General features: G+C 40.9%; 1 protein-coding gene across 4 annotated transcripts in view; it reads left to right on the top strand.

Annotated features, from left to right (window-relative positions):
• The first annotated feature begins 317 nt into the window (after positions 1-317).
• lrrc17 (leucine rich repeat containing 17) overlaps positions 318-11,704 on the top strand; it is a 26,657-nt gene continuing 15,270 nt past the window's right edge. For 2 of the 4 annotated variants that reach the window (XM_005725243.1, XM_005725240.1), the window contains exons 1-3: positions 318-682; positions 9,585-9,937; positions 10,885-11,371. In XM_005725243.1, the coding sequence (XP_005725300.1) occupies positions 9,665-9,937; positions 10,885-11,371 (760 nt within the window). In that variant the 5' untranslated portion in view covers positions 318-682; positions 9,585-9,664. Of the gene's footprint in view, positions 683-3,324; positions 3,363-9,584; positions 9,938-10,884; positions 11,372-11,704 lie in introns of those variants that run through there. The other 2 variants (XM_005725241.1, XM_005725242.1) reach the window with 2 other exon arrangements.

Raw genomic sequence — 11,704 nt, 5'->3', positions numbered from 1 at the left:
ATGTAACATCTTCCAAGGACTAATAACAAAACAGTGCTTCACCACTGAAGCAGATGTTGGAAGTGGACCAAAGTTATTTTGGAACAAGCCTGTAAAGATTTAAGGTAAATCTAGAAGGTTCTTTCTTCCTTGAGTAGCACAACAGAAAAAAGAAAGAGACAGACAGGCTGGCACACTGGTGTTTGCATTGGTGGGCGAGTGCATGACTTCACAAGCTCTCTCTTACTCAGAGTACTCTCTATCAGGCCAGTTAGCAGCACATCTTGGGGGTAAGTCCGCTGCTTCAAGACAGAATCAGTGCAGGGTTGGAGCCCTCCCACACATGTCTGTGTGTGTGTGCATACTGCTAAACCAGACAAAGCCTTGTAGCTCCTTCGAGAATCAGTTTTACATTGCTTTCAGTCTCTCTCTCTCTTTCTCTCTCTTCACACTTTCAGTACAGTCTAGCTGAGTGGGTGAAAAGCAAGAAGTTCATGAGAGAGAAAAGGAGAGAGAGAGAGAGCGAGCAAGCGCAGCCACTCATTCGTCCCTCACTCCAGGCTCTAAGTTTACAGGCAGCCAGGCAGATTTTCTTGGCTTGGATGCAGCGCTCATGACAGGATTAGGAGCCTGGGATACAGGATCAACCGGAGATCTGCAGGTCCTAGTGGATGAGCCCAGGTCAGATTCTCACCCTGCACAGGTAGGGAAAAAAACAGTGCATCAGACCTTTTTGCCTGCATATATAAAAATTTGCAACCTTGGGATTGTTCAAAGTGTATTTCTTTAACAAAATCTGATTCTCCAAGTGTTAACAAAAGGCCACAGTGAACCAGTTAAATCATAAAGTAAAGGGTGCAAAGTTGCAGAGTATGTAGCAATAAAATGAACCAAAGTGTTGACTTTTAATTTTAACAGACATATATTACTTCCCCTTTGTTTTACCCCTTTGTTCTTTAGAAATTACAGGGAGTTTAGAGGCGTGCACTAACAATGAATGAAAAAACTCTGTCAGTTTTCATTACTTACTAAAGGATTGATAGTAAGAGAGTCAAAGACAAGTTTTGGCAAATGCAGAAGCAAAATTGAAATTCTGGATTGAGTGTCAGACACTAACTCAATAACAACTCATCACAAATGTGAAGCTTTGAAAGGGGAGAAATGAGCAACACACAAGTGTGTAGAACATGCAAAATGCAATTAAAACTCATAAACAGGGAGGAGATTAGAAAATCTTTTAAAAAATAATTTCAGCAAAGCTCTCTCTTGTTTCTTGCTCTGTATTTGTTGATTTGTTGAATTGCTGAAGTAAGCATTCTTTCCACTATGACATTTTTAGCTGGAAGCGCTGAAGAGGTGCCAAGTTTATTTTAAAATGTGCGTGTGGGCGGATGGGGATCATTGTCGCCAGAGATTAATTTTGAAATCTCTGCAAAAGCAGCAAAAGAGAAAAAAAAAAAAACAGGAATGAAACATCCAAGTTCTTGTTTCAGATGCTTCCTTCTTATGTTATGTAACTGGCTGGTGGTCCCGCTCACACTGCTGCGAAAGATTGAGCAGAGCACCACTTCTGCCAGGGAGAGAGGTGAATTTCTTTTCTTGGACCCTCTTTGCACTGTAAGGAAGAAATTATAGATAGCCACGCCCTTAGAACCCTGTTGTGTGCTACTTCATGTTCATTGAATGCTGCCGGTTCTCTATCTCATTGAAAATGAAGAAGGACTGCAAGAGAGTTCAAGGAAATGGCAAAAAACATTCACATTTTCAAAAAGCTTGATGTTAGAATATTCTAAAGGATCCACACACTGCTGCACAAATTGTGCTGTTTTCTCGCAGGTTGCTTATATTTGATTATATTTGCGCATGTCCTTGCAGCAATATGCACACACAGATTTACGTGCCCTCTTTTAACTGAAATTCCAAACGTATGCTTGGGAAGTGGGAGCAGTGTGTGGTTTCACCCTGAAATTCTTCAGGGAGAAAAGGAGAGAAGAGAAACTTGGTAAAGTTGCAGGTTTACTCTGATTACAAAGTGCATTGGTGCCTTTTAGTAAAACTTCCTTCTTCTCAGTCTTGTTGCAGTTACATTTAAATAGAGCACGCTGGGGTAAGAACACGAGTGGGAGAACTCTGTTTGTCTTTACCGCTCAGATGTGTCTGGCACCAAACCAAAGCTGGGTGGTGGGGGAAGGCATTGTGCATGCGTTTGAACTCTGTTAAACATCTTGTGTCAGCTTTTGAACTCCCTTTTAAAAAAAAGTAGACACTGAAGGTTGAGAACATACTATGTTACCAAACACCGCAAAATATTGTATAATAATAAGATAAAGCACCTACCCTCCTCTTTGTTTTTTAGGATGGGTGGTGGTGGTAGGGTAATGACTCCATAATCTTTACTTAAAGCTGGCCATTTTTCCCGTACAGGAGTTGCACAGATGCAGCTGGACTCTGGCCACTCTCAAAGGTGACCAACTGCTGATTTTGGACATGCTTTTGCACGTGTTTGGATTTCAAAGTGTTCTAGAAAGCTGTTTCTCGTGGGTCTTGCAGGGGGAAGACACAAAGACAGGCAAAATGGCTCGTTTCTGTCAGAAAAGTCCTCCTTTTGCTGTTTGCTTTTGTGAGCGGGGGCACCTCTGACCCTCTCCGAAACACTCAAGCGTTCACTTTCTGTCTCCAAACATTTCTTTCACAGCACTCTCAGTTTTCCTCCACTGCAGAAATGAACTTGTATGGTTTCAATTAGGCTCTCAGGGACGTGTGAGGGTTCTCTCTTGAATGCTTTCTACATGCGCAGCATGTCTGTCTCTGTTACTGTCTCATCCTCTCCTTTAGCATTAAGGGATTATTATTATTAGACTTCCCTCCCACTTCTGTTTTCTATACATTCCCACTGTCTGCACTTTTATTCTTTCCCTGTCTTCATCTCTCTCTGTTTGGAGTAGCTTGTCGGTAGGTCTGTTAAACAGTTGCACTTGGGCACACATGCAGGAGAGTTAACCCAAAGGAAACAAAGCAAGGTCAAAGCAAGGGAGGCTTTCCAGTGTATTAAAGAAGAAAAGTCACCTATCACATATAAGCTCACTCCTTGTCTATGCTCTCCGATTTTCTGTCTTTTTTTCTTCTCTTATTAACTGCCTGACTTACCAATTGATGGCTTCCGTGTGCATGCGACTTGGATGGAATTTTTACATTTTGTATTAGTAGCTAAGCAGGAAAACCTCATTCTTGTTTTTACAGCCTCCCCTTCTTGTTCTCACTTCTCTCTCTAACACAGTGGCCCTTGTGTTTCTGAACTGTTTCCCCTGGCGGTCTGAACTCTTTCCATACCAAGTGGCCTGTCCACTGTTACCACCAAGATCCTCTGCGGTCGACCAGTGCAGGTAGCCACTGTGCAGTCTCAAGGCTTTGCTGGCGATATACTGTTACACTAATCACTACAATTTTCAGGGTTTATTTTTTTATTTATTTATTTTTTTTAGCTTTTTAGGTACGCCCTGCTTCATCATCAGTCTGGAAGTCATTGCCGTGGTTTTGACTTGTCTTTTCATCATTTGTAAACCAGCAACAGCGCTCTATCCTGATTATGTAATATCCCTGCAGTCATCGAGAGGTCACCGGTGGTCGGTGCTTTGACCCACAGATATAATCTGACTAGATCTATTACACGGGCACCCTTTGCTGTTGCAGTTTTTCCCCAGCTGGCCAGGGTTTTAACCAAAAGGCTTTCTTCTTTGTTCTTGGCTTAACAAAAACAGTGACACTTAAAACCAAACAAAAAATATCTCCTCTTTGCCAGCAGGAATTTCCCTTTTGCTGATGTCACTTTTTTTGGTAACTTAAATCTTGCCTTTGGGACTTGCACTTTCTTCCTGCGGTTTCTATTTAGTCTGAAACATCTTTTGCATCTGGTTTTCGAATAAACGAGCAGCCACCATCTGTATTTGTCCAAACTGCAGTCAGTGCCTCTTCCTGATGTAGGTGGTATGCGATGGTGTTAGAGGCCAACCTGTCTGCTCTGGTCTACTGAGCCCAAATGGCCCATTTGAGCCCACACAGACAATTCAAGAAACATACACAGACACTCAAAGACAGAGCATGCTCAGGCATATGTCTGCGGGTGCCTGTTGTATGCATACTTTGCTATCTGCTTTATTATCCAGTACTGACAGCCCTAAATTATGTGTATGTTTTGTGGAGTATGGGTACTACTGTACATATAGTCAATGAATCACTTGTATCTTTTCGTTTTTTGCACAATATCCATTTTTATTGCAATGCAGTAAACTTTTATTACGTTACTATTACACTACTAGAGATTCCTTGAGAGTAATCATACAAATACTCGCATATGAACACAAATCCCTAATACCTTATTTTGTCTGGATACAGAAGATGTTGCATTTAAAGATAAACTCACAAGACACTCAATTTGCTAGTATCCTTTTATCGTTGGACGCACTTCAACTCTTCATGGCATTAATTCAACAAGGTGCTGAAAACATTCTGCAGAGATTTTGGTCCATGTTGACATGTTAGTATCACACAGTTTTTGCAGATTTGTCAGCTGCACACCTGTTATTCAAATCTTCCACCGCATCCCAATGGTACTCTATTGGATTGAGACCTGATAACTGTGTCAGACCATCTGAGTACAGTGAACCCAATGTCATGGTCAACAAACCAGTTCGAGATTAAATGTACACATAGTACATTTTTTGAGTTACTGTTAACTTCCTATAAGAGTGATAGTTCTCCTCTGAAATCAACAAGGCACTTTTTCTGCCACTTATTGCATATTTTCCCTGTTTTTCGGGCCATTTTCTGTAAACTCTAGAGAAGATTGTGTGGGAATATTCACAAATCAGCACTTTCTGACATGCTCAGACCAGCCTGTCTGGCGCTAACAAGCATGCCACGTTCAAAGCCACTTAAATCTCCTTTTTTCCCCATTCTCATCCATGGTTTGAATGTCGGCAGGCCAGCTAGACCATGTCTAAATGCCTAAATGCATTCAATTCCTCCTGTGTGATTGGCTGGTTAGTAATTTGTGTTAAAAAGCCACACAACATGTGTACCTGACAAAGTGATTGGTCAGTGTAGCATAATTGGTAAAAACCACCCTGGAGAGCACTTCACAGAAAAATGTAAGAGAGATTACTGTAGAAATGGATGACATTTTCGGCCTTAATCCCTGTCCAAAAAATCAAGCTACTTTTAATTGGTGCTTAGTTGGGGTCAGTATACACTCAGCTTGGGTCTGGAGATCTTTCACTTATTGCTTTATTATAACACGTTACTTTGGTAGGTGCTTGAAGGCATTTGATGCTGTGTTCTCAACAGACCAGAGCTGTCTCTGGGCAGGGTCCAGTTTGCACTTCACTGTCACTTTGTTGTTGTTATGTGAAATATTTTATGATTCATATGTGCAAATCTCCACACCCTCTGACAACATCCTATCTCATGCGTGAACTAAAATTGGGCAATCGTTGCAATGCAAATTAAAATCCAATTTGATTTTGATCATATGCTTTTTGTATATAATCAGAGAATGCTTAAAAACTGAGACTACAACAAAAGTAATCTCACTGTTTGATTAGTAACTCTAATTCCAATACTGAAGGTAGGAATGATTGTGCTTTCACAGCATTGCAGATGTATGAATGTAATATGAATGTTATAATCTGTTAATTTTTTATGTGTTACACCGAGCGCTGCTCATAAAATGACATAAGGTAAGAAATAATAGGACTTTGGATAAGGCACATTAAAGCTGGTTCAGCAGGGAGACAATATATTCAGTTAGATCAACACTCCCTGCAAACTGTCCCCAAAACATATTCCTCAGACTTGGGTATTTATTCAGCGGTTTGTTTTCATTTGTGTCGACAACTTCAAGCTCTTTTGCTCATCTAAAGACTGCATGCATCAATTGTCTTATTAAAAAGTTATTGGTTTCTTTGAAAAATAAATTCCTCACAACTGAGCCAGAAATGCAAAAAAGTAATTAGCAACAAGAAAAAAGAAAAAAAAAAACCCTCAAAGAACATGCTGTATCTTTATCGTTGTAACCCGGAGACAATTAAATGTCACTCTTGCTAGCAGGCAGGACTTTTGCTGAACTTGTGGATACAACTGTGTTCCAGACTGGGCACAGACATGACACTATCCACACAAAAATTATGAACAAAAAAATGAACTATGATTAAGGTCTCTGAGGCAAAAGAGAGGACTCGAATTCTTTGCAGAGGTTTATTTTCACGTAGTCAAAACGCAGGGACACGTTGCTACCACATTTTACGTCTAGACCAAACTCTATTCTTGTTCAGGACAGATGTTATAGTGGCAGGAAAACAGTCTGTGTGATATTTAGAGACGCCCCTGAGGATAAATGGGCCTTCTGTAGATGTTCTAAGATGGAGGGAGATAGTTTTTTTTCTTTTTCTTTGACCACTTTGGGTTGGCATACACTGACCAGTGGTAGCTGGAGTGGGAAATAATACCAGAGTGGAAGGACTAAACTAGTCTGCTGTGGCCATGGGGCTAACCAAAGGGACGGGTTTAGCCTGAGTGGGTTTATTATGGTCACAGCTGGAATGTGTGCTGGATAATGTAGAGTGACTATGCCAATAGTTGTCTAGAAGCTTGATAACCACCTAGCTAGCTAGCTAGCTAGCTAGATAAAAAGAGAGATAGACCAGCACCACAGTTACATATATAAATGGGTAGTTATACATCACTAGTGGGTTTGACCCCCTTTTCTTCATGGCATAGATTCAAAAGCTTCTGGAAATATTCTTTATAGATTTTGGTCCATATTGACATGATAGCATCTGCAATTCCTGCAGATTTGTCAACTTCACATCTGTTATGCAAATCTTCCATTCCACCACAGCCCAAAGGTGCTCTATTGTGACATGGCTTGTTATCCTGGTCAAAGTATCCATCACAAGATCAGTACACTGTGGACATAAAGGGCTAGACATGTTCAGCAACAATACTTAGGCTGTGGTATGTGAATCATTCTCAGTATTTTATGGGGCTCAAATATTTTCACCAAGAAAATATCTTCCACACCATTACCCCACCAGCAGCCTGAACTATTGATTCACGGCAAGGTGGATCCATGCTTTCATGTTTTTTATGCCAAATTTTAACTCAGCCAACAATGTCACAGCTGAAATTGATACTCATGAGACAAGCCAACATTTTTCCAATCATCTGTTGTCTAATTTTGAGCGAGTCAGTGTGAACTGTAGCCTCAGTTTTCTGTTCTTAGTGGACATGAACGGCACCCAGTGTGATCTTCTGCTGCTGTAGGATGTTTGCTTCTAGGTTCAGTGATGCTTATCTGCATAGCTTGGTTGTAAGCAGAGGTCATTTATATAATATAATACAATTATTATTATTATGCCAGTTTAAATGGCTTAAACTGAAAGCACTTACGTTGGCAAATACTTAAATAGTGATACACAGGGGATGTGTCTGGATCTCCTCAACAAGTCTCTCTGTGCTTTCAACCTGAGTCTAATCTAGTCTGGACTTTATACGTGGCACAAGTCTCTCATTGTGTTAAAACATGCCACTCATCAGCTTCATAAACATTTACCACAGGATCTATAACATGTTCTCTTGCTTGCACACTGGCACATAAATACATAGAAAGAAGAAAGACAGGCACAGTTAGGCCGATAATGATAGGTAGTGACTTAGAAGACCAATTCATTAAGTTCTTCTTGGGTTTGGAGAGACAGCTCGCTGGAAGGGAATTGCTGCATATAATGGCTTCAGTGAAAGAAACTGAAGGTTTATGTTTGCTTCATTTGATTTGAGATCATTTGTAGATGGACAGAAGATTTCTCAGTGAAGTGCAAAGTATTTCCCCAGATACATTCTCAGCTGTTTTTGCTTGTAGCTAGCTACATGCCCTGTCTGTTCTTCACAATGGAATGACACCATCTGCATTGACAGGCTTGTTCCACTGTATGAGTCTGAAAGACGGTAAGAGAGCTGCGGTTTGGTACAGTTGGCCTTAGTCAGCACACATGTGTGTCTGTATGTGTGCGCGGGGTGCACGTTGGCAGACCTGTCGGCCTCCCCCTCTTTTTTTCTTTTTGGCTCTGATAACACAAGGGATTCATGACTCATATATTTTGGCATGAAATGTGCACACCCATACACATGCGCATATTAACATAGCCAGCAGGCTGTGAGAACAACCAACTGTAGAGTAAAAATAAGACAATTACCATCATTATTAGGCAATAAATAATAATATTTACAGTCTTGACATATTCATATTTGCACCTGATGACAATGTTGGAGTTTGGCAGTGCAAATGGCAAGAACAGCAGACCAAGAAACAGACATACAGGCTCTATGTGGTTTTAAAAGAAATGGTTTATTTGGGAAATTTGGTAGGCTGCTGTAAATATGAAACTACAATCAGCCTTGTTTGCTTAGCAAAATGACTGGAAACCAGTAGAAACAGCTTGCCTGCATGTGCCCTGATATTTAAAAAAACAAAACTGCTTACATTACCTTTTAAGTTCACTAATTAACACGCCACATTTTGGTGGTTTGACCTATATAGTAAATGGTGTGTGAACAAACCGCAAACTTGTGGCTTTACATGGCTTTTTATGTGCAGTACTACATCCAGGCCAGGTTTCTGTGGTTCTGGATGATCTTCACTAGCTGTCTGGGAACCTGACAGATAATGAAACATATATTGTATTGTCAAACTGTCCAACTAACACGTACATGTGGCAGATATTTATACACATAACACACTTGTTACTGTATCGAGCACTCTTGGTGTTTTTAGATAAAGGAAAATAGCTCTAAACACATGAAACTACATGATTTCAAATGCAATACACACACCCCCTCACCCTCTACTTTACAACACAAACAATTCCTATATTATAAGGAGAAAAACTGTGTTTAGAAGATCTGGAACATTCAGCTTTGTTTGGTTGGAGGCAGAAAACAAAGAAAACTGAAAGAAAAAAGAAAAGAAAACTGTTATGAACACACATCAACCTCGAGAAATGTCTTTTCGTTTTTTCTCAAAACCCCTTTTCCACCCCCACACCCCATTTCTGCCCACTCCACAATCACTCAGCTTTCCCACTAATTCTTTCAACATGTTCAGCATTACTGCTTTAGTTGTTGCCAGATATTGACAGATTGCCAGATGTTGACAGATATGCTGTAATAAAGCAGATACTCTTTATCTGTGTCAACTTCTCCTTTATGTTGCACATAAATGCACACAATAATGTGATGTCAAACACTGACATTTTCATGTTTTCTATTCTATAAAAGCATTCAATGCAAAGTGCTCATGAAGATAAAAAAAAAAAAGTGTGATACTCAGCAAATGGGTTCAGGTAATCCTCAAATTCCTGGTATAAAGAGTACTGAGGAAAACCTGCATATGGACCAGGAGAACATCCAAACTCCACACAGTAAGGCCCAAGATGCAGGGTCTTATTAAGGACTCTCTTGCAAATCTTTTAGGATTTTGTGAGAAGTTTCCACTGAAGACCTTTGAAAATTCATTTTCTTCTCTCCCTCTCTTCCTCTGTTTGTGCCACCAGCAGTGACTGACCTGTATCCCTTCCTCATCCAACTTCCGAAATTGACCTGATTGCCAGGCTCCATCCTCTCCTCTCCTGTCATGCATCTCCTTGTTTCCCTCCTGCTCTTGCTACTCCTTGGATCAGCGGAACCCCGGAGAGGCCCTCGGTCAAAGGCTGTGGAGAGGGGCACACGGGGCCATGTACGGGGTAGAGGCAGGCCCGGCGTCATGAGGCGTCAAACTGAGGTGTGCTTGGAATACATGGAGTCAGGAGAAAAATACCTTGACTGCCAGGATAGGCAGCTGACCACTGTGATGCAGGACTGGCCCAAAGATATCCACCACCTACTGCTGGCGAGAAATAGGATTCAGGTATTTACAGGCAGATTTCTGTTCACCTGGTGCAAAAATAACAACTGATGTTAATTACAGCGGACTGGAGATCTTTTTTTTTTGCAAGAAATTGGGTCCTTTGCAGCAATTAAGCCTGAGTTAAGTATCCATAATCTATTACTCTCTATGCTTCAGATGGCTTGTTGATGCCATGAGCATCTGTGCACCAGTTATTTGGGAGCAAGATCAAAGACAGACTTTTCTTCCTTATGTGTGCAGTTTTTTGCATGTCTGAGCAAGTACAGGATGTTTATGTCACAGGTGCTGAGAGAACTGAAACAAAATGTTAGCCTGCAGGTTAATAAGTGGAAATGACTGAGCAATAGACACTGATGAAAGCAATGAAAACAGGTATAACTTATGCGGGAAGGAAACCGGATCTTGTTTTATTTTTATTTGTGTCTTCGGCACTTTGTTTTGGATTTAAATAGGATATATTTTATCATTTAAAACATCTTTAACATGTATTTTTTACACTAAAAATATGTAATTTGAAAAGTTAGATACTTGGAATTACAGATAGAGAAAACTGATCCATGCTGTGTCTTTCACCACTTGCAGCACTTTGGGTTTACTGTTGCTGTTCAGAAATGGTAATCTTAACATAGTGCACCACTGTATTTTCCAAATGTCTGACATCTGGCTCCAGCAATATGGGAATTTTAAACTTCAGGCTCTGAAACAGTTGCCTATACATCAGTGGGTAATGCCACAGTAGTTAATGGCCACTTTTTATATAGAATCTGTGGTATAACATGGGATCAAATGGCCGTAGGAGGCTAAATTCCTACAAGCTGCAAACTGCAGACGATTGAAGTTTTTTAGTACAGTAAAGATAAGAATAATGCACAAGTAAGCTGATGGTAAATGCTACCATATTGTCCAGAAATGCAAATAAAACAACTCGAGTACATCTCTCCTTTCAGGTTTTGAGGGACAACATGTTTGCTCAGTTCACCCAGCTGAAGAGCTTGGATCTCCAGCAGAACCGCATCTCCAGGGTGGAGGATGATGCGTTCAGTGGCCTCTCCCAGCTCAAAACCCTGCTCCTCCAGCACAACCAAATGACAACAGCCTCCGAGGAGGTCCTGCTCCCCCTACCCCGCCTTACTTATCTCCGTCTCTATGACAACCCGTGGAGCTGCCTGTGTCCCTTGGAAAGCTTGATCAGAAAACTGCAGCTGCCAGGCAACCGCAACTTGGGCAATTACGCCATATGTGCAGAGCCTCTTTCACTGAAGGGTCAGAAACTAAAAAAGTTGACTGTAGACCTGCTGTGTGAGGAAGACAAGGGGCCAGAATCTGGAGTTGTAGAATGGCCAAAGCCTCCGCCAAAAATAAGGAAGCCAGATGCCACCTCCATGTGCCGCACGTACATGTTTCCCAAACCGCTGCTGGACTGCAGCAACAAAGGTGAGAGATTGTCAAGTTCTGTCTCTCTATATCTTTATCTATACATTGTGACCTATTCTTTAAATCTGTGTCTTCTTGCCTTGAAATCTGAGGCAAGAAGACACAACTTGGATGCCATTATAATATAAGTTGACATATGCAGGTCTTGGTTGGGGGAGCAGAGGTTACCTATTAGCAGCATTGCTATGAGGATGCTGGCTTGTCCAGATGTTTTAGAAGGACTGGTGTGAAGGTTTGTGCAGAAAAACTTGGACTAAAAGCACCTTATTAAAAAACTCATTTACAGAGTTTATTAAGTTCAAATGATTTTTTATTAACTGTGAAATGGGGGGG

Source organism: Pundamilia nyererei, unplaced genomic scaffold (genome assembly GCF_000239375.1).
Source record: "Pundamilia nyererei isolate P.nyererei 1_Seehausen unplaced genomic scaffold, PunNye1.0 scaffold00014, whole genome shotgun sequence".
NCBI classification, from domain to species: Eukaryota; Metazoa; Chordata; class Actinopteri; order Cichliformes; family Cichlidae; genus Pundamilia; species Pundamilia nyererei.
This window is presented reverse-complemented; position numbering and strand designations above follow the sequence as displayed.